The sequence below is a fragment of the Phalacrocorax carbo genome, chromosome 5, assembly GCF_963921805.1.
Source record: "Phalacrocorax carbo chromosome 5, bPhaCar2.1, whole genome shotgun sequence".
NCBI lineage: Eukaryota > Metazoa > Chordata > Aves > Suliformes > Phalacrocoracidae > Phalacrocorax > Phalacrocorax carbo.
In genome coordinates, this window is record NC_087517.1 from 40,753,277 (window position 1) to 40,776,022 (window position 22,746).

The 22,746-nt window shown below is 43.6% G+C and overlaps 1 protein-coding gene across 1 annotated transcript in view; it reads right to left on the reverse strand.

The window, feature by feature from the left end:
* ABCA12 (ATP binding cassette subfamily A member 12) overlaps window positions 1-22,746 on the reverse strand; it is an 88,371-nt gene that overhangs the window by 1,778 nt on the left and 63,847 nt on the right. The window contains exons 36-53 of the mRNA XM_064452112.1: window positions 22,229-22,315; window positions 20,921-21,014; window positions 19,253-19,380; window positions 18,279-18,366; window positions 16,737-16,842; window positions 13,136-13,190; window positions 12,461-12,638; window positions 10,444-10,559; window positions 9,695-9,854; window positions 8,123-8,391; window positions 7,262-7,472; window positions 5,502-5,611; window positions 4,745-4,889; window positions 4,462-4,596; window positions 2,582-2,685; window positions 2,251-2,343; window positions 1,144-1,249; window positions 291-428 (exon numbers count right to left, since the gene is read on the reverse strand). Coding sequence (XP_064308182.1) covers window positions 291-428; window positions 1,144-1,249; window positions 2,251-2,343; window positions 2,582-2,685; window positions 4,462-4,596; window positions 4,745-4,889; window positions 5,502-5,611; window positions 7,262-7,472; window positions 8,123-8,391; window positions 9,695-9,854; window positions 10,444-10,559; window positions 12,461-12,638; window positions 13,136-13,190; window positions 16,737-16,842; window positions 18,279-18,366; window positions 19,253-19,380; window positions 20,921-21,014; window positions 22,229-22,315 — 2,323 coding nt within the window. The remainder of the gene's footprint in view (window positions 1-290; window positions 429-1,143; window positions 1,250-2,250; window positions 2,344-2,581; window positions 2,686-4,461; window positions 4,597-4,744; window positions 4,890-5,501; window positions 5,612-7,261; window positions 7,473-8,122; window positions 8,392-9,694; window positions 9,855-10,443; window positions 10,560-12,460; window positions 12,639-13,135; window positions 13,191-16,736; window positions 16,843-18,278; window positions 18,367-19,252; window positions 19,381-20,920; window positions 21,015-22,228; window positions 22,316-22,746) is intronic.

Here is a 22,746-nt window from a genome sequence, read left to right on the forward strand (position 1 = left end):
AGCACTGGACTCGGGGGTTGTTCATAATCATGCCCTTCATCCACACCCACAAGTTAGAGAGGGAAGAACAGATCCTTTATGCTACAAGGCACCTTTCCATGTGCGTTCTCCTAGCACCAGCACATGTATCTGGAGGCAGTAGTACCGATAAAGTATCCCCGAGAGAAATGTAGATGGAAATCCCTTTCAAAATGTAGTCTATTGTGTGCAGCAGTCCATTACGTGTAACCATCAGTCTGCTCCCCTGTTAAAAGTTTTAAATGGGTGGCCACACATCTTTAATTCCTTACCTCCTCTAACGTTGTTTGGCTCACTGAGAAGTGCCTGATATCAAAGGCTGCTTTGCTGGCTTCCAGGAGATCAAATATATTTGCTACCCCTCCTGCAGAGACTGGAACGTGATACTCTACCATGTTGAAATGCCGATCCTGTGGGAACAGGAATGATGGGCTAAAGTGAAGACGTTGCTGCCTATGAAAAGCCAACAGATCTGATGGCTGTTTAGCTGAGAATGAAAGCAAAGAGGAACTGAGCCATGGGAGAATGAAGGGGCAAAGGGTCTGCTCTCTCCCTCTGGCCCCCAAAGGTGAGGAATATTATTGTCTGGTATTGACGGGTGTCTCCCCATTGGAAGTTTTTGTGACTAGGGAGATGAACTAATCCCCAGAGCTGGAAGCTTGAGGGTAGCCATAGTGTTTTCCAGCTCCAAGTCTGCCGTTTTGATTAAGGCAGAGGCTGGGTTACGGACAATGGATAGGATTCATGACTCAGTTACGCTGGTTTTACAGTTATTCAGTTACTGGAAGCACCATCTTATCACCCACCGTATAGTAAATGCGTCTCCATGCAGTCCAGGCTTCAGTGGGACTGTTCACAGAGGCAGAGGGTCATCCAACAGCTGCCTTATAGGGTCACTGCAGCTGTTTGGCTGAAATTATTTAAGCCACCAAGGAACTTGGGTGCTCCAACCCTTGGACGACATCACTGATAGCACCAATACGTGTGTGTGTGTATGAATCCTTTACACCCTGAGAGCGCAGATCTATCTGCTCAGTATGTTACAAGATGTCTATCTTGCAAGATCCTCTTGGTTAATTTGAAGGGATTGAGAGGGCCTCTCCTGAAAGCATTTGTCCTGCTTACCTTCAGGCATGTATTTGGAAAGTGTGACTTCATGAACTCTGTCAGCATCTCAGTGTTAACTGTGTTGCTATTTAAGTGCATCTTCACAGTGAATCCTCTTCCAAACCTAGGGGAAAAAAAATCACAATTAACACAGTAGGAAAGAGAAACAGATAAAATCCTTTGAGAGTGCTGCACAGCCTCTTTGGGGAAATCTAATCCAGGCAGAGTGCAGTTTGAATAGGGTCAAGGTTGTTAACCTGGAGAGAATCTTAATAAGAAGCCGAGCTATTGTGATAACTAATAAAAATCAAAGCTCAACCCTAACAAGCATTTCACATTTCAGCAGTAAACAGATTACTTTGGGGAACACATATCTGGGAAAAAAGGCTGTGAGAGAATAGAAAGTGCATTAGTTAACACAGAATTTCTATAGTGTAGTAAGAAAAATAAACCAGAAAATGACATTGTTTTGATGCCCTGTTAACAAAGGCCTCATGTTCTGAGCCCTCAAAGCCATAGTTGTTGTGGTTTAACCCCAGCCAGCAACTAAGCACCACGCAGCCGCTTGCTCACTCCCCCGTGGTGGGATGGGGGAGAGATCCAGAACAGTAGAAGTGGAAAAAAACCTCTTGGATTGAGATATGAACAGTTTAATAATTGAGATAAAATAAAAGAGTAATAATAATAATAACAATGATAAAAGAATATACAAGGCAAGTGATGCACAATGCAGTTGCTCACCATCTGCCGACTGATGCCCAGCCCGTCCCCGAGCAGCGGCCCCCTGGCCAGCTTTCCCTCAGTTTATATGCTGAGTACGATGTCATATGGTATGGAATATCCCTTCGGGCAGTTTGTCCTGGCTGTGCCCTGTCCTCGCTTCCTGTGCACCCCCAGCCTTCTCAGTCAGTAGAGCACGAGAAGCTGAAAAGTCCTTGACTAGTGTAAGCACTACTTAGCAACAACTAAAACATCAGTGAGTGATCAACATTATTTTCACCCTAAATCTAAAACACAGCACTGTACCAGCTACTAGGAAGAAAATTATCCCAGCTGAAACCAGGGCAGTATGTTAGTAACTCCATATGTCATTTAGTAAAAGTGAAATAGGTACATTTTACTGACCTGCTTTTGATATGCTGCAAAGACCCAATGCACTGAAAACTCCCGTTCACCATAATAGCCAGCCTGGTACAGAGGGCTTCGCATTCTTCCATGCTGAAAAACCAACAAAGAAACTCTAATAAGTCACAGAGAAGGTATAAAAAAACCTAGTTATTTGCTATAGAACATTACTGATCTTCCCTAAAGTGTTGTGGGTCTCTGTGGGCACCCACATTCAGCCACAACAAACCCCCAAACCTGCCATAGCTTGGTGCCAGGACCAATGGGGAACGAGGCCTCTCCATACCTCCTGCAGACCCTGAAACTGGAGACAGAGCCCAACCAGTCCTACCTGTGGGATGTGAGTATAACTGAGCATTTGTTCTGCACTTCCTCACTGATGATTTTCCATAGGTGGCGTTTAGCATTTGGATCCATTCCAGAGCTTGGTTCATCCTATTGGGAAACACAGGACTGAATGTAAATTTGTACTCAAGATCTGATCTTCCTAACACTTATGCTCTTTTTAGGGTCATCATTAGTGTTATGTTTGCTAGTAAGGACCCAGAGGAGAGCTGACACTTGTACAGATCTAGAAGAAGGATTATCTTCAATTGCATTATGGATTTGACTGAGACATCGATTGACCTTATCGCTCTCAACGACTGCCTGAAAGGAGGCTGTAGCGAGGTGGGGGTCAGTCTCTTCTCCCAAGTAACAAGCAATAGGACAAGAGGAAATGGCCTCAAGCTGTGTCAGGGGAGGTTTACATTCGACAGTAGGAAAAATTTCTTTACTGCAAGAGTGAGTGGTCAGGCATTGGAACAGGCTGCCCAGAGAGGTGGTGGAGTCACCATCCCTGGAGGTGTTCAAAACACGTGTAGACATGGCACTTTGGGACATGGTTTAGGAGACATGGTAGTGTTGGGTTGACGGTTGGACCTGATGATCTTAGAGGTCTTTTCCAACCTTAATGATTCTATGATCCTACACTCCCTTTAAGCAGAAGCAAGTCAGCTTGGCTAAGACCTCCATCCTCACTGCCCTTTGGAACTCCACAGCTCCCATAGTGCCTGGTGGGAACTCCCAACCTCTCTTGCGCTCTAGAGGAACTGACTGGCCATGGCAGCACCATCTGAGATCAACCCTACTGTGCATTTTATGCCATGGTGTTTTAAATATCTATAAACATGACAGGCATAACCTCAGTCAAGAAGCTATCAACTGGCACTTGGTTCCCACATGTACCCGCATTTTGCCTCCCTCTCAATATGCTGATGAAGCAAGTGTTTCATTTCTCCATTTAGGGAGAGTAAGCCAGAGATGGAAGATGGTATACTATCTCCTATCTTATGTACTGCTTATAAAATTGTTAGCCAATTTCTGATTGACAGATTGTTATTGTTGAGCATAATGCTTTATGTAAGACAGAAATAAAATAGCTTGGCTTCAGGCAGCAGTCAGTATGGGGAAATTTCTCCACCTTCTATTTTTATTGAGTTTTTTTTTTATGTCAGAGAAGCAGCTAGAGGTGGGGTGTATGTGGTCAGAAGTAAGGGCAGTAGTGCTGGGCTTGATACACGCTGGGGCAAGGGAGATTTATGTCCACTAGGTATCAGATTTAATACTGGGAAACCTGCTCACAGAGCACTGCACACATTCAAAACACATTCAAAACACAGCAAGTGGAAAAACTGCACAAAAAGTTATATGTTAACAAAGGTATATCTCATGAAAGAACTGGAAAGTTCAAAGTGAAAGGCAAAAGGGGAAGCCAAACCTAGAAAAATAGTTTTATGTTCTAATCCTGAGAGAAGTTGCTCCTTTGCTCTCCTACATATTTGGAGCTTTGGATGCTGCTTCTCCTGCAACACTGTTCAGGGTAGTTGATACAAAAAAAACCAACCCAAACAACCAAACAAAAAAAAAACCAACCAAGAAAGCACTGGGAACAAGGTGAATTTAATCGGCAAATATAGGATCTATTTTTGACCTCTGAAAGAGGCTAACAGAGAAACTGGCAGACTCACCACTCTCTTATGCCCTCAGAGAAAATCTGGGTGCTTCCTGGAGTCTAAACTTTCCTCTGATGCATATGTTGTCAGGCTAAGTATGGGCGTTTGGGGACTGTCCTGCCAGCTGTGCCTGAGAAGGTTTTGCTAGACTGTCAAAGTACCTCTGCCAGCCCAGAGATCTGTTCCTCGTCCCCCCAACAAGGCCCCCATTTCTCACCAACAGCAGAATCGATGGATTCCCAACAAGAGCCAGAGCCGTCGACAATTTTCTGTTGGTGCCATAACTGCACATAGAGGTGACTCTGTCTTTGTAGGCCATCAGATTGAGCCGGTGGAGAAGCTGGAGTACAATCTATGGGATGAGCAAGAGTACAGCTTTCACAACAATGTCCAAACATAAATTACCATGTGCGTATCTATTTATCAAAACACTAATTAAATCAATGTAAAAGCTCTCAATAACTGGAAAATGCTCTAAGTCAAGCCCCAGTGTTACTCACTCCTTTGATCTCTCTCTCTGGGATGCCATGGAGCCTAGCATAGTAATACATGTGCTCTTCTACCGTCAGCAAGTCATCCAAGGCATCTTCTTGAGGGCAGTAGCCAAAGAGTGACCAGTGTGCCTCATTGATGTCATTCAAGGACCTGTGTAAGGAAGTAATTTTAAAGGCACTGAATTGCCAGTGCACTCTGGAATCAGACAGGAGAGAGGAAAAAACCCCTTTCTCCTGCTTCCTACCCCTTCCCCAACACTTGAAGGAAAATGCTATGAATTTGCAGACCATCAGCTTTTCGGCCCTCAGTTCTGCAAAGGAAGAATTGTATTTGCGACATCTCTTAGCCACGGTCGAGTATGTAGCTCTCCAATTACTGCCAGCACTTCAGATGGCAGAGCTGCTGCCAAGCCTACTCCTGTTAAAGAGCGCTTTGAGATGAGTCCTACTGGTCTCCAGATATTAGTTCGGAAGTGGGATCACACTCAGCTGAGGATCTCAGTCTGATCGCATTTGCAATGGAATGAAGGGACAGAAACACCACCCAGAACAGCAGAGGTATGACAACAAAATACAAACCCTAGGGAAGCAACCACACTGTCTTCAAAGGATGAACTTCCCTGCCTTGTTTATTTTTGCTCTGTTTTGAATGCTTTGTTTTGTTTCAGACATTTACATTTCTTTTGCTTTGCCATCCAGCCTTAAAAACTATTCCCAGGCTGATTTGCTTATGCGCCTTCCCCAGAAATCACATTCTCCATACCCAGAATGATCCTGGACCCGCAACCTTCCGCTGGATGCTCCGATATCACCTGTCAACATCTTGAAGATGGTTGTCTTTCCAGCTCCATTCACACCAAGCAAGCCAAAGCACTGGGTTTGTGGGAAAGAAAGGTAGAAATGTAACCATGCTGTATTTATAATACAGAAATATTGCCCTGAGATGAGTGCTGAGTGCATCTTGTCTCTTCTTTTTTCTGGACCCTTGAGTAAGATGAATTGCAGGAGTGGCAGAGGTACGCAGAGCATACAAACGTTATAATGGAGGTTGTTTATGGTGCAATATACTGCAGCTTATATTAGGACCGTTTGTTTAATATGGTGAAGAATCAAGGCTATGTCTCTAAGAGTCATTCCTTTTACTGCAAGGTGCATTTCTGCAGCAAGCTTATCTGACAGGCCAAATCCCGATCATCTAATTTGTGCAAAGCCTCCCATTGACAGGAACAGAGCTATTCATAGGAATGAGGTGAGTGAGGTTTGTGCTGTCATTGGTAAAACCTTAATGCGACACAAGATTTTCGTCAAATAATCTCACTAATGCACTACATTAATAAGATTAAGAACTGGCTCCCTGTAGTGCAGTTCAGTATCTCATGCTAAAATCTATGTTTTATTGCTAAGGTTGGAGATATGCAGTTGTGTGTTGCATAAGCAATTACCATTATGCTGATAATTAGTATTATTTTGATATTGTTAGTACAGACCAGCTGATGTGAAAATCCTCAAGTGTTGGGCCCACAGCAGATGCAATGCATCGATCCAAGGCTCTTCCCCACCTCGAGGTCTACTCAGGGACAGTATCTGTGCACAGTGTGCAGTGCAGGGCCATAACCTCTGCTGACACCAGCATTGGACTGACTTTTGCCAGAAGCTAGGAAACCTTGATGAATGTTGTGGCTTGGAAAAAAAACCCTTTGCCAGAAAAATCTGTACCACAGTCTCCACGTGAAGCTGATTTCCTTCTGCCCAGCACCCTACATGCTTTTATATGCCCAGTATCTCAGTGGGACCCAGGAAATTTAAAAAAAAAATCAGATACCAAGGATTACTTCCATGCCTCCCTACAACTCAGGTGTACAGCCTGAGGCAGGATCTGGTCTCCAGAGGCCCCGTGAACTTCTGGGTCTCAGAGGTGCTCCGTGTGCTCCTGTCTCTTCTCTTCTCTTGAGTCAGTGTTTTTGCAGGTAACTGCACTGACATGACCAAAGAACCTTTTTTTTTTTACAGTTAGTTTTAAGTCTTGATTCATAAAAATGTGTGTTCAGCTGAGGTGATTTGTCTTTCCCTGATGGGAAATACAAGCAGATAAGCCTGACTCACTGTCTCCCACAGAGTATAGCTTAATAACTGTAACTGGACAAATTCTGCTGTCTTCATTTACCATATGGTAATCCACAGTGACCCCCAAAACTGCACTGTGCTAAGTGCTGTACAAACACAGCATGCAGATGTTTTGCTCTGAATGCAGTTCTATCACTGTCCCATCCACTCTTCCTCTTTCTAGGGCCTTCCAACTGTCACTTGGTGTCCCAAATCCACCAGGAGCCTTTAGTTGCTACCGTAACCCCAAGAATCAATAAGTAAGGCAAAAAAAGGAAGAGGCCAGAGCAGAATTAACCATTACATGTTGTGCTGGGACAGCAGCAAGGACTGGGAAGGAAGATGACAGTGGGACTGTAGCTCCGTTCCAGTTTCCCTCCCCAGGGCAGAAGGTGCCCTTGGACTTTTCCCCTCGCTTACCTCTCCAGCAGGAATCCCAAGGCTGATGTTTTTCACAGCCACAATGCGTTTGTGAGGAAGGTGGTAGATCTTTGTGAGATTCTGGAGCTGCACCACATCGAAGTCAGCTTTGCCAGACTCCACCCGGTTCCGCTCTGCCTGAACATCCCCGTCCTCTTCAGCCACAGGGGGCAGAAGCGATGCTTTGCCATGTACTCGGTCAAACAGGAACCTTTGGGGACGGCAGAGAGGGGACCTTACCCTCTGGCAAGCAGACAGCAGTGGGCCTGTGTGCTTGGGATACTAAGAACCCTTCCCGTGAGATCCCAGAGCATGCAAAAAATACACAGATATACAGACAGTTGCTATACTTTCCTGATATTTGCACCATTCAGGGAATTAAAAACCCCAATGTTCTCTTTCTGCCTATTTTTTTTTTCTCTTTTTCAGCAAATATTCTGAGCTGGAGGAGGTTCTGCCTTGTGGAGACACTTGTAATGCAGGTACCAGGACTGTTCTTGCTCCTCCCTGTGTGCACCCAAGCCCGAGGAAATGGGGAGATTCAAACAGCTGCCTATGGACTGACTGCTCTTACCAACCAGCTAAACATCAGCCCACCAAACACAGAGCCCTGAAACGAGGGGTACAGTCTCAGCCAGCAAGGACTATCAAGGGACGCCGGTAACCTATACCTCTGTTAGTTAATACTCTAATTACTGGTAGGTACCGGGACTGCTGCCAGAAAAAACTTACTTCATGTTTGCAAAGTGTCTTGGAAATTTATGGGCTTCGTAATTGACAATGATGGTGCGAAAGCCCAGAATTAAACCACTGAGCGCTGACTTGTTCTGTTTTCATTGCGAGACTCCAGATGTTACTTACTCTAGTATGTTGTTCCAGACTCTCTGAATCATCCTGTCGTGAACTGTAAGACGAATGGCAAAAAACACGGTGCCCTGGATAAACATGGCAAACAGCTTGGATGTGGTCTTGTCCAGCTCAAAGGTTTTGTCAGGGTAGTCCACTCCGTAGGCTTTTAAGAAGCCCAGCAGTGCCTGATCCTGTGACAGTTCAATCAAGCCATAGCCAAAGCAAAATTGTGGGAACAGGAGGAACACATGCCTTAAGTTTTCAGCAAGATCATGCAAGCCCTGAAAAAAACCCAAGCAGCAGCACAGTCAGTCACTGTTTTTATTCATGGAATAAATTCATAGGTTTTACTGTGGGACCGAAGTGTAACAATTACATTGGGATTTGCTTGTGTCTCAGAGCAGAGATAAATCGAGAGCAAAGAGCTCTGGAGACAGATCGTTTCACAGGCACAAGGTCAGAAAAGTCAACAGGCAGCTCTGAGGCTGTGATCACCCATAGTAAACAGCAGCCAGTTCCCAGCACAGTCCCTCATCACTGCTCCAGCCATCTCACCTGGAGCTGAATCTGCCACTGAGCTGCAATGTGCCTCCCAAAACTACAGAGCTGCTGCACCAGCCCGCTGCAGGGCACAGCCTACTCACCAATCCTGCTCCTCTGGAGAACCGTCCTATCTGTTTTCCTTGGACAAACATCTCCATAAAACAAAAGATTTAGCTTTAATAGACATAGAAGGGCAGACTTGTGCTTATGAGCTCTTGTACATAGACATTTGGTACATTTCTAGCAGAAGAAAGGATTATTGCACAGAGCAAAGTGGAGAGGCAGTAAATCAGCATGACAAGAGACTGACTCCCTGCCACTGGGACACAGAGGGACAGAAGATGACAATAACTGCACATCCCTAAAATCCAGGGGGTGGCTAAACAAGCACTGTCCAGCTAGAGACAAAAATCCAACCCAGCTATTTGTTTTACAAAGTAATTGCCCTGCATAAAAAAAGAAAATTAAATGTAAGGTGTACATTTCATCCCCGTGATTCCCAGGGATATCTCAGTTTAAGAGAAGACTTTACTTTAGGGAATCATCACTGTCTGCGAGTCATTTTTCATCCTTGCAGGGAGAAGATGATTGCGCTACAGTTCTGGATGACAGACAGCTGGTGCTGGGCTTAATGCAGCACATGTCAGACTCAGGGCAATGACATCTAGTTGTCACTCTCCACAGTTCATGCTGCAAGAACTTAGTAATGGTTCAAAGTTCCCATCAGCTTCTTATTGAACATCTACAGTCACCTCCTGCCCTTCTCTGCATGGGCAGTTTTCTACCTCTTTTTTTTGTATTCTCTCTGTCACCATCATTTACTTCTTTGCTGGGGGTGCATATTTAGAGATGAGAGATTAGTAGGTGACTCATGTCCTGTCTATAAAGAACCCCATTAAGTCCTGCGACTAGTGTCCTCTGCTTGGTCTACCTCAAATATCTTGCAGCCAGCCTATTGCTAAGGACCTGATCAAACCCACCAAACTCAAGAGGAAGCCTCCTGTTGTTTCACCAAGGGCTTAGTGTTAGTAGGGTTCCTACCTGGTCCGTGGCCTTTTCCTGGGAGAGCAGAAATACAACCGAGTGAGTAATGATGGTATTGATGCCAAAGAACAAGTTGACACACACATAAACGATGAAGGCCATTCCTGTTTCTTTGAAAAACCCAGCCAGCAGGTACATCCATGAAAATGTTGCGTATCTATAAATTGCCAACAGTGCAGAGAATACTACCGTAACTCAAAGCATGACTGCAAACAAACAACTAAAGGCCTCAGACAACATAACAGTTGTTGGCATGTGACTAGACTTCCATATTACAGGAACTTAAAGAAGGAAAAATGCCTTTGTGTTTATTAGAATTTGGATAAAAAGTTTATGATTATACTTTGAACTTGAAGCCCCGACTGAAAGCAACCATTGGGCCTGAAGGATTCAAAGCCAGGGAGACAGTTTTGGTAAGTTTTCCCGAATTGTGCTGCTGGATTTTTTTCCTCTCTGATTTTGAAATGCTTCTATATCTCAAACTTTGCAATAGTTCAGTATGCTTACTAACAGCTTGGGCTGTCACTGTGAGCTTGAATATTTCATACCCTCACATTGAGTTTGGTTTGAATAAAGCAGGCATGACAACACTAGTTTAGCTCACTGCTCCTAGTCACCATTTGTAAAGTGCACATTGAAGAAAAAAGCCCGTGTATTTCTCCCTTGGATCCCAAATTGCAGCAGTCTGCAATATCCAGTGCCTCACTCTGTGCAATGGTATTTAAATAACTAAGCTTCACACTTACCCAAACAGTAACAGCAGAAGAAATACTGCCAGTAAGTTATTGTTGTTGCAGAAAGCTGGTATCTGGAAGGATGAAATAACTCCTATTGAGAGTCCAACAGGGACCATAAAAAGTACCTGCAAAATGATATTAAAAAGATGTTATTAGGATGATAATTCTTAAACATTTTTCTACAACTATGCAGAAGCAACAACACAAGGTCTGAATCTGATCCCACAAGCACAGCTTGGGTTTACTAAGGGAAACCAAATATAGGTGGGGTCTCAGTCCTCCTGAGACTTTCAGGAGTCTTGCAAATGAATTCCCACAACGGCACTTTGAATAGGCTAAGCCCCGACAATCAGGACTGTGGGCAGAAAAGGCCGTAAAAAAAGGTTGCGAAATAAAAATACCCCTTTGGGTTTTCTGTTAGCCTTGCAGTCAGACCACTTCATTGTGCCCTGTAAATCTGGTCTTTATACTCTTGAGTCAAGCCAGAGACCTACCAAACATCTGCCTTGAGAGGTTCCTCTCTTCTCCAGCTTTGGGATTTAACAGAATTTACTGGCATGGATTCACTGAGAAATATCAAGTTGCCGAGAGCGCTGGATTAGTTTCAGCCCACTGAATACTGATTGTGGTGAGGACTCTGGGGATTTTTCCACAGGCTGATTGCAAGTATGCAGTGCTGGAGCGAGGGCCTGGATCAGGGAAGCAGACTCAGGCCTGCCCCATCCTCACCCCTGCGCTGTGACTTGGGGCTGCTCTGCCAAGCCAGGCTGCTCTGCCTTCAGACCCCTTTCAAGCCCCTCCTGCAAGGCTGGAGGTACTTGTGCTGTAGCCTAATCATACCAGCCCCTATAAGCAGGCAGTTTAGACTACTTACTGGTGAGAACTGTATTGTTAGGGCTGCTTTGTTAGCATGTATTGGTGTTACCAAAACACCTACAAGCTTAGGCAGTGCTCTGCAGAAAGAGCCAAGGCTCACATTCCCCAAGGGATTTCAGCCCTTAGCCCTCACCACATCAAAGGCAGCTGGCCACCCAAATGCCCTTGAAGATTTCGTATTCTCAGGAACTGATGATATCACTGGGATTTTAGGCACTAGCAGAGCTGCATCAATAGAAATTTGTTGGATATGTAGAGCTGATCACCATTACAGTGTAGCTGGCAGTGCCAAAGCTCACGAGCAGAGATAGCCTGCTCTTGTAGATCTCTATCTGTGTGAGGGTTTGACAAAGGTAATTCAGAAGACATAAAGCAGTTTAGTCTACAATCACTGTGCATATTTATCCTCTTAGTCCAGTGATGCTTTCCACCAACACTGTTAACCCTCTGTATCATGAGGAAACTTAACTTCAGGGAGAACAAGGGCATGCCTAGACCACGTAATGCAGCATAATGCTGGGGAGCACAACTATCTATAGAAACAAGGTGGTAAATCTATACAGCGCAGTGCAGCACTGTAGAAAGGAACTTGCTCAGGTCCTGGAAGGCATATAGCTGCATTAGTAGCTTTCCTTGGCTTAAAAATCTTTGTAATATATAATCTTAAAGTGAGCATTCAACCCAGCAATGGATTTTTCCCCTACAGGGGAGTGTCAGCTGTGAGATGTCTGCTAATGTCACATCCTGTACTCCCAGGGTTTCCAAAACGGCTGTAGCCTCAAGCCCCAAAGCCTTACCCGAGATGAGTAAAGCCTGCATGACAACTAATCTGGCCCTGCAAGCTAACAGAAAAGCAGCTTGCTGCTTGCATGTTAAAATCGAAATCTAGCTCTGGACTGTTCTGTTGCTCTCATATAAATGTGTTGAGTGTTTTGCATACACTCGAGAGAGAAGGAATGCCTTCGCTTAGCAAAATCCAGTGTTGCAGTTCACATTTAATAGTCTTCAGTGCCTTGGAGAACAATTACTACATAACACTCTTGGTAGTAATAATATTAAGAAGTCTAGGCAACCAACTTTAAATAAAGAACTTTTTTTCCCCTGCTGCGTAATGCTACTCTTGGTGCATTTAGGAATGTGAATTATTTACCAGATCATAAACGAAGTTAGTCACCCAATAGCTTGTCATCCCAATGCCTGAAATATGTTGCAGTTGCTTGGCTTTGGTTTGATGTTCTTTTACCACATAGAGCACAAAGCTTGCTGTTGTGATAGAGTAGCCAACCAAAACTGACATTGAAACTATGATGTCGAGTAAGCTGTTGAGCCTGGGGAGAAAGTGGAGAAAGATGTATATGGTGAGTCAAAGTGGCAGATTTCCCTCATTGCAGAGCCATTCTTTAGAGCTCAGAAGCAAAGAGGTCCTGATTCTGTGCCAGCATCTTTTGCTGATATTAATTATGTCTAGCAAAAAGGACTCACCACACTGAATCGTAACACTGTACCATGGCATTGACATGAAAGGCCAAAAGGAAAATTATGTCATTTTTATCATTATTATTATTGTGCCAAAGCACAAAAATGTGTGATGCTGTAACTGTGACTTCCAGATATATAAGGGATCCTGCAAAGAAACCCTAACAGCTCTGTGGCATGAAGAATGCTATTCATGCGTAGAGGGAATGAAGACAAGGAAGAGAGCATTTTCATCATTTAGAGAAAGATATTCAGTAATACAGGCTGGTTTATGGTTTCTAAGAGCGAACCAGTGTTTGCTGCCTTTGAAGCTAAACAATTCAGGCATCAGACAAATGAAGCTTCTTACATTACTTGTTCTTGACTCTGTCCTCCAGGATATGGGTGAGCTGATAAGAAAATACCTACAGAAACAAAAGGAAAAGAAATTGAAAATGTGGCTAACTTGAAGCTTCCCTCACTATTTCCTGATATTGACAGTACTACAGAAAACTGTGAGTAGAGAATAAAAGCTGGTTTTTGCTCTGTCATCTTGTTATGATCTTGGGCAGAATTTGAGCATCCTCATTTTTCCGATGACTTCACTTCGATAAACAGCAGATCTGAAATACAAACCCTAGGCCTTGTTTCTGCATCTATCTGGCTGAAAGTATCATTCACTTAAATGAGAACACTCCAAACCTAAAATTAGGCACGTGCTTGTGGGTCCGTATATTTTAAGTTAGATTCCTCAACACTGACACATTCAAAACTGATTAATATGGGGTTTTTTTTAAAGCAGCTGCTTGATGATCTCACTTAATTTCATTTGTTCTTTTATCATCAGAAACAAATTGTTACCTATTGGCTTTCTCCACAACTATTATCTACCTACGATACATGTCTTTCTCAATATGGGCATCTGCTGAGATGCTAGCATAAACCCAAGTAAGCTACAGACACTTTTGTTCCCAGTTTGGCAATGAGTTCACTCTAAACTATTCTGTCTTATGCAGCTAGACAAAAAAAAAAAAAACCAAAGCAAACGCAAAAGACTGTTTTGTCCAAAGGAACTAGCAAAAGTCTAGTTAATGTGCTGGTAAGCCCAGTGTGATGTTTTCCAAAAAGCTCCCTTAAAAATGGGTTTGTATCAAGCACAAGCTGCAAGAGAGTTTTCTGCTCAAGTGAAGATATCTTCATAAGATTTAGCTTAAGTACTTCTTTACCAAGGAGAACACCTAGCTCAAAATATACTAGTATTGTTCATCACAGTGCATTTGCTTTGATCAGGGGTAATTAATGCCTACAAAACCAAAGTTTTCTAACAGAGGGAGGAACCTGGGGCACTCTGGTGAGCCAGTTCCAACCTCCAGTAAAAGCCTCTGCCTTGGTCCCACCAAGATGACAGTCCAGTCTCTAAGACTCTGGTACCTGAGAAAGGGTTTAGGCTAAGTTGTTTACGTGCCTAAAACCAAGGGTCTCAATTTGTATTTAGGCACCTAAGTAAATGCCTCAGCTCTCAGGGAGTGCTGGAGGACCTCTAGCTGCTATTACATCCAGAGAGATTTGCTAGAACATGCCACCTCTGAAATTCAAGCTCCTTACAGCCAGGTGCCTGACTTTTAGCAGTTATATGAAGCAGAACTATTCTGGGCTATTTTTCCTAAGAACGAGCACTCCGACATGGGGGCCAGAAAGGAGGAGACTATGGGTTTAGCTGACCAAGTGCCATACCAAGCAAATAAATTTGAAAAGGAAGATTTCATAGAAAATTAATTTCAGAGGGGGGGAAAAAACCACCGCAGTCTTGTCATCAGTGAGAGAAACAGAATTAAAATCTTGGGCTTCTGATAAAGCCACTCAAACAGCCGGGAAATGTTTCCCTTCTCTAAAAGGGAGAGAGAGAAAGAAAGATACCGTCTGTTTAATCTGTTAATACTTCACTCTAAAGCCATTTTCCTTTACTGAAGCTTAGGCTAGAAGTCAAAATTTCCATTTCAATGCTTTCTCTTTTTTGTTGTTTGGGATTGAGAGAAGAGAAAGCACAATATACATAAGTCAAAAGCTATTATGACTTGCTTAGTGACAGGGTAAAAAGCTTTTTATGTGTTTTTTAAAAATATACACAGTCTAAGTCAAACCTCTAAAGCGGGACTGGCACCTCTTTCAAACTCCTGAAATGACAACACACTTTTATCTGGCCATTTCAGTGGTTCTTAAACTGTCATTTATTTGTCACAACAACAAATAGATTTAGCTGCCAGGAACATACCACGCAGAACGTCTGTTCAATTGTATTTCAAACTGGATTTACACTACCCCGGGGGAGCTATCCTCATCCATTAATTTTATTTCCCCCATTCTACGGCAGGGATCATTAGTGGGAAGCGGAGAATTATCTGCCTGGTCATTTACTACTAAGCATTTTTTCCAAAAACACATAAGCAGCAGGACAGATGGCATAAAAACTGCTGCTATTCTTTCCCACTGAAAATTGTTATTTTGCTGGTGTAAAACTTTCCCTGTGAAAACTTTCTGACTGTTCACATGAGCTTCCTGCCTTTGCTCTCGCTACAGCATGTGTTGGGAATACAGAGACAGGGCAAGAAGCTTCACTGCTTAATAATTCAGCTGTTTTGGGATGTTCCTGCTGCTGGAAATGCCTGGCTCAGGTCCCCTCTCTCCGCACCCAGGCAGGGGCTGCAGCTTTGTGATAAGCTCTTGCGGCACATATCGAAGAGCCTGAACCTTCTGACCTGGAGGGCATGCTGCTAATCTCAAAGGTATGAACCAGTGGGTATTTTAGGATGGCGTCAGGGCAAGGCACTGGTTTCACCTGTTGTGAGTCAAGCTTGTTGTGAGGAGAGTTTCAGTGCGTCAGTATGTGGAGGTGGGAAGAGAGATATGCTGTTTTGACTTGTAATCAGCATTCTGCTCTTTCTTTAATTCATGGCATGACACTCATAACTTCAGACCAGATGCCTTTTCCATCATAGTTCAATTCAGACACATTAGTGAGGAATAGTCTTATGAGCAAACAGACACTGTCGCCTATTTCACTGTCACCTGGAACGGCAGGCCTCTGAGGTGAGCGGGGCTAGGCAATACCAGGACATGGCTGGAAGGGCACCATTTGTCAAAGAAAATCAATCGGTAGGGCATTTCTGCACACAATTGCTACTCTTGTCAGATCAATAAATCTCTGTGTAAGATTCCTCAAAACGGCATCAGCATAAACCTTCCTCTTCTCCCTGCACCCCCTCTGTCTCTAGAGACAGACATCATACACAGACATATTTCTGCCCATGCTGCATGCTTAATGTAGCCTAAACCATAAATGGTAAGATAGGATGCCTGGGTTTATCAGCAGGAATTTGGTTTGCTGCATTACATTACCGAAGAGAAGCTATGAGAACTGATAACCCTAAATGGGTTACTAACACTTCTTGGAATCTGTGTATGTCATGTGTCAGAGGAAAATTATAGCTGAAAATTATATTTCTCACTTAATCTCACTCTCTCAAACACAGATATACACATACCCACACATCCTGAGTTGCTCTCAGTAGAAGGGCGACATATGAAAATTTGCTAATCTAAACCACCCCCAGAGATGATCTAAAGTAGCCTTTCTATGCATAACTAATGGGCACCTATCAAGAGACAGCTATTTCAGTACCATGATGAAAGGCAATAAATCAAACAGCAACCATTAGCATTTTTTGGATGAAGGAAGTGTTTTATGTATGAGCTGGGGTCTTCCCTGTCCAGCTCCCCTGAGTCTTTGACAAAGACAGATGAAATATGTGATTTATTCATGTTTTTCGATTCTGTTTTTAAGGGAATTGCAGAATTGGGAATAAAGAAGTGGCCTCACTGAAGTCAAGGTAAGTGTTGTCATATATTTCAACAGAACCAGGATATTCCACCCAAAGGGCAGGAATTATCTGCTCCTGTAATGGGACACTTACCATATCTGGAAGTCTCATTTTTTGGCAAGTTAGCTCGAAGAATGAAGTTGTTCAAGCTGTTGAGATAGGCTGGAAGGCTGTGATAACCTTCGGGATTATACCACACCTGCACACAATTGAGGAATCAAAATAATTTGGGAGAGAAATTGTTACTGATAACATTTTGGTTTGTTCTGCTTGCACAAATGAATCATTCCATAGTTGTTATATAAACACATAAGCTCCATGAGTTAAAGTCCAATGACTAAACCACACCAAGTATCAAACAAGTATAAAAGCACATTTCATTTTCAGCACAAGCAGCCCCATCAGCTTCATTTGCCTTCTGGAGAGAAGAAAGAAGGACTAGCTGGATACGTGACATAAAGCATACAGACACTTGTTTTCTTCTCTGTAATAAGTTGCTCAGATCTGATGAGCACCAGCAGGGGATACCTCCCAAAGAAGACAGGGCAGTCAAATGCCTAACACCCCTAGAAAGCCAGGGAGAAAAAGGTTGCTTTAGGTCAGAAAATAGCCAGTTGCCACCTCCTCATTCAGCAAGAGCCCTTCCCTCGCCATGGCCACTTTTCTCACCTATATGGGATATCATGGGATAAACCCTGAGAACTGAGGGGAAAAAACAGATCACAGGACATGCACTTTGGGGGGATTTACCATAACTTGCTCCAGGCACAACCCACAGCACCCAGGTTGGAGGTGTAAGTTCCCTACCAAAGGACAGAGAGCTTAGGCTATAAGATTAGAGGCTCAAACACAGCCCACAGCATCCACCTTTGCATATCCCCAAGTCCTGCATGCTCAGTGATTTCATTCTCCTTGCCCTAGCAGAGCAAGGACTGGAGTCTGCCCTGCTTCCAACACTATCAAGGTTTCCAGGTATTAAATCTGACATGTGATAAGCAAATAGCAATGCTTTCAGATCTAAGATGAAGCTGTGAGATTGGAGGGTGAAAACATTCTGCAAATTCATTACATGAGCTCTGAGTGTTACTGATATCAAACAATAAACATAGCAATAAATCCTGTGATTCCCTTTTATTGGAGCCATCTCTGAAAAGGGCACTGCTCTTGCAGGAGCACTCTGCTGGTAGCTAAGTTTTGCAATGAGATCACAGGATCTTGTCAACTCTCTTGTGTTACCCTGCTACCTCAGAGTTCAGCCTTGGTGCTTTTAATGCTGATGCATTACAACATTTTCACCGAGCAAAAACACAGAAACTGGTATCTCAGAATGCACCAGCCAGCCCTAGTTAAGGTACATATGTTCTCTCATGAGATAAAGGTGCTACTAATTGATCTCTTCTCCTCTGTATAATAAAATTACGACAGCAGAAAAATTGTCTCCTGCTAGCATGAGAACTCAGACCAATAAAGAAGAATGGAGAGAGGAAAGGAAATGAACTGCAAGTCATCTTGCCCATGCCAAGCTGCAGATTTTAGAGGGTTTCACTTTATTTACTGAAATATCCCTGAACTTGACATCACTTCTTCTGGGTCCCACACTTCCCATGCTAGGATGAGCACCTGGAGGTTAGTTACCTTAGTCAATGTCCTGTTGGGGGGCACTGGCCTGATATCGAACTGGAGGTCTGTTGTCAAAGGCAGCCCAAAGCTCCAGCCACCATACCTGAATGAAAACCAGAGGAAAATGCATTGCTACCCTCATTCAAAAGCTATAATATGTTTGGTCAGTGCATGTTAGTGTGCCACTGTTGCCCCAGTTCATTCTAGCTTGCCTTAAAAGAACTTACCCCAGCCCATAGTGTGTGGCCAAGCCAACACTGCTGCAGAAGCCCTTACTTGGGGAAAAAAGGGAAACAGAATTTTGGCAGCACTATCACAAAAAGGTGCTGAAAGCCTCCACCTGAGAAACATTCTGGAGCTGCATGGACTCCTAACCTGCTTGCCTACCACATTGGAATAAGATAGGCAGCTAAGTTTAAATCAATGGCAGATGAACACGTTCCTTGACAACCTTAATGGCAGGCTATTTTTGCCCCAAGACACGCTGTGCAGCTGTGTTGCAGAGTCCAGACACACTAATAGCTCTAACAGCCCTGTGGTGCAAGAAAACGTCCAGCCTCTAATTTCACTGAAACAGATGCACTTGTTTAAGTGAAGCACACACTGAGACTCTTCAGAGAATCAAACTTGGAGGAAAGTCTCTCCCCAGGGTTTACTTCATGACAGGCTGTGTCAGGTTTTCCTCTTTTTAAGCATTTCTGAGTCAGACAAAGGCTTGTCTGTGGATCCAGCCATCAGCCTATCAGATGACTGACATGTTATCCCTAGGCTATCTCTGTTATGATCAAGCAGAACACTTGCACGAACCTTTAACTCTGTGATTGCAGAACATTTTACCTCCTTTCACCGGATTCACAGGGACCATCAGCAGAGAGGCCCTTCAAAATCCCTACTGCCCTGTCACCTCTTCAAGCCCAGTGGATATGATATATAAAAGAGGCTGCTCCCAGCACAGTTCAGGGGAGGAGGACTGGAGATTTACACTGTACCGTTTTTGCAGGAAGTCTTTGGTAGTTGCCAGTATGTAGGTCTCCACATTGTGCCCTGTAAGGTTATAAAGTGTCCGTGTGGAGAAGGTCCTCCTGTGAGGAGGAGTGTAGTTCGTCTGTGGACATGTCTGAGCAGAGACAAATGAACAAAAGTGTTAGTGTCTGTGTTTCAACTAAAATCTAGCATATTGGGACAAGGTTGAGAGCAGGCAACAGCAATGTTCTGGTCCTGAGACTGATTCCTACAGAACCTGATGATTCGCAAATCAGGATGCAAAGACACATGGCATACATCCCTGCACGCTGTCTTGAATATATTTAGCGAGGTGCTTAAAAACAGCCTCTGCTTAAATCTACACTTCTACACTTCAGTTCTACTGACATCAGTGAGACCTTGAAATGTACTTCATGCTATGTAGGAAGATTTTTGCTGAATTAAGGCTGATCCTACTTAGCAGAGCATCAGAGTGACTGCACAGACAACCGCAGAGGGCAAAACAACTCACAGAGCAGAAAACTCCATGGTGGCCTCAAATGCTCATCTTGCATTTGACAGCAGCTACACTCTACATTTCACTTTACTGTCAGTCATTGGGAATATTTTCCAGAGCTTCAGAGAAACCTTGGATTACTCCTGAATATATAAATTAACATGTTGAGAGTCAATGTCACATCAACTGTTTTATAAGGTTGAAGTGTCCTACCAGACAACATGCTGGCTGCTTCTTTGAGCTCATCCATAACAAAACCTCTGGCCTCCCCCATTGTGTATCTGTTCATAACTTTGCATCTGAACACACAAAATGGCTTTCTTCATGCTGAGGAACACCTGCCTGTGCCTGCTAGAGGTGAGAATCAGCTTTGAACATTATCCTGACTTACTGGAGAAATGATGCCAATACTGTTAATGATGTGAAATTAAGCATATGTCCAGAAAACTCCATAAAACAGCTACATTTTAAGGAATGACTAGGAACATTCAACTAAGTACTTGCTTTATCTTGCAAATGGCATCACACTGTGCCATGAGCCTGTTTTCCTACTTGAAAAAAGCTGAGTATAGGTGAACAACACTGGAGGGAGGACAGCTCAACTTCAAACTGGACTGTAAGACTGTAAGATCATTGGGCCAGCATCTGCCTTTTCCCCATGTGCATATAAAGACACTAAGCCCAGCAGTGCCAACATCTGATTCTGTACGTACCACCATAATGCAAATAACTGGTTATTAATCATCACTATTTATAATATGAAGCCGAGTAAAAGCAGATGGATCTAGACTTTGCATAAAGTTAAATTCTGAAGAGCAAACAGCAATAACAGCTGTGCTTTCATATAATGACAGTGCTCATATAAAATGCAATTTTCCTCTTAAATACATGTTCACCTCTGCTAAATTGGCCAATCACACAACATTGAAAAACATTCTTAAATCTCTTCCCACCACAGAGAGGAAGGCAGATATATTAGCACATGAATTTTCTGAGGATGCTGTTTCCTTTCCTGTCCACAAACTGGTGCAGACAGTGGTTATCCAAAAAGAGACAGGAGGAATCTGAACACTGAGTCCCCCTTAGTATCATGCCTGCCTGGAAAGCCACTCCCCAACGTGCAAGGCTCCCCAAGTATCCCCCAAAACTCCCCCTCTTTTGGGTTTATTCAAATTACCTGGATGCCATCTGTGCAGTTGCAGGTAGAATACTTAGTTCTCTGGTTTCCACTGAAAATCCACTGGCCAAGCATGTCCTCCTTTAAACACTGCCTGAAAATGAACACATTTTCCTCAGAGGTTCTCTATGCTCAGGTGTGCAAACGAAGCTAATTGCTGTCATGTTTAATGACAGCAAGGATGGCAGTGAGCAGCTTCAGCAGAAAAGCAGACCTTCTTGTCAGCTCTGGGTGCTTCAGGGAATACCTATCCTCCCGCTGCCTTCAGTGCCTCTCTGCAGAGAGCCCTCACTACTGCTCTCTGTGCCTGGATTTGTTCAGCTGATTAGAAGGAATCCAGACACCACTTCATTCTCACAGTAGACAGTGTAAGGAGTTAGCACGCAAAGGCCAAAATCATCTTTCAGTGCAGAAATAAGGGCTATTGCTACTGTAACCACTGGGGAGTCCTGCGATAGACTGGATTGATGAGGCAGTCACTGTAAATCCTCAGTATAAATATTTGCCTGCAGACATGTGGCATGCATGAGCATGCAAGTGTGCCCAGGATTTTACTACCAATTCCTTGAAAATTTATCTGCAGAGCCCAAAACAAACCAGCCCTCATGGCACAGCTTTTAGATACAGATAACAAAAGCTATGCTGAGAACCTTCTGGGTGGGCTCAGTGTTATAATTTGAATTATTGGAGAGGCAAGGACTACTTCCCAGGTATGAGAATAGCTTGCTTTTGTCCTGGCATCCTGCCACCACCAAAGCTGCTCCCTTACTACTCAGAGTAATAAAGAAGTCCACTTGCGGTGGTGAATACTTCTTGAAACAAGCAATGAACACCAGTGTCAAAGCCCTGGGACTGTGCAGAAGTCCCAGTCTCAGCCTTAAAGCACAGGACAGTTTCCTGTCTTCAAGAATATCTAGCTCTGTGCTGGCAGACACAAGCCTTTTCCTCCAAGCCACATGGGAGCCACATAGGCTCTCGGCAGGGCTGAGGTCTGCTTCACACCAATCATGACTACACAGCTCCCCACTCAGAACTGACTTGCATCCTGCCAGCTCAAGCCTGTGGGCAGCACAGGCTTGCGCCTGTCTGCAAAAGGCCACTTAGACATCTGCTAATGAGCTGAAAGAGTCTGCAAGTCAATCTGAAGAGAGGCAGGAGGTACTTTTTTTTTCCCTCTGCATGTGGCACCAATGTATGAAAATTCTGCAGATGATCAAAGATGGTTATTAAGGTCTAATGGCTAATAGTGTTATCTCAACTCTCTTGCAGCTTCTGAATTTAAATGGAAGAAAACCAAGAACTACTTACGAATTGCTTTCATTCATGCATGTGTTATCCGTTCCAGGGAAAGCAAGCATTGAAGCAACTAAAGCATCAGTTGTTTCATTAAAATTCCTAAGATTTAACAGAAAAAAAGAAGAAAAAAAGAAAAAAGAAAAACGTTCAAGGTACTTCCGCTACCACTGAGCAGAGGAAAACTGTGTCTCAATGAAACAGGATTTATTTAAGATGCTAAATAAATGGTTATTTGTGGTGCTAGGCCTACAAACCGCTTAAGTACATGCAGTAGATGAGGGCAGTAACACAGGTTTAAAAGGACTGCTTATTGCTTAGAGCTGCACACCTAACTCCAGTGATTTGCTGCCTCTAAGCAAGGTACCAATGAACTTTTGTACAATCAAGCTTCTGTTTCCAGGGAAAAAGCATCTACTGCAATTTTCAGGCACTATTCCCAGTCCTGTCTCAACCAGCTATCTCATTTGTGAAGTCCATTTGGTTTTGGTCATGCACAAAGATGCTTCTTGCTTCCGACCCAGCTTTCTAGC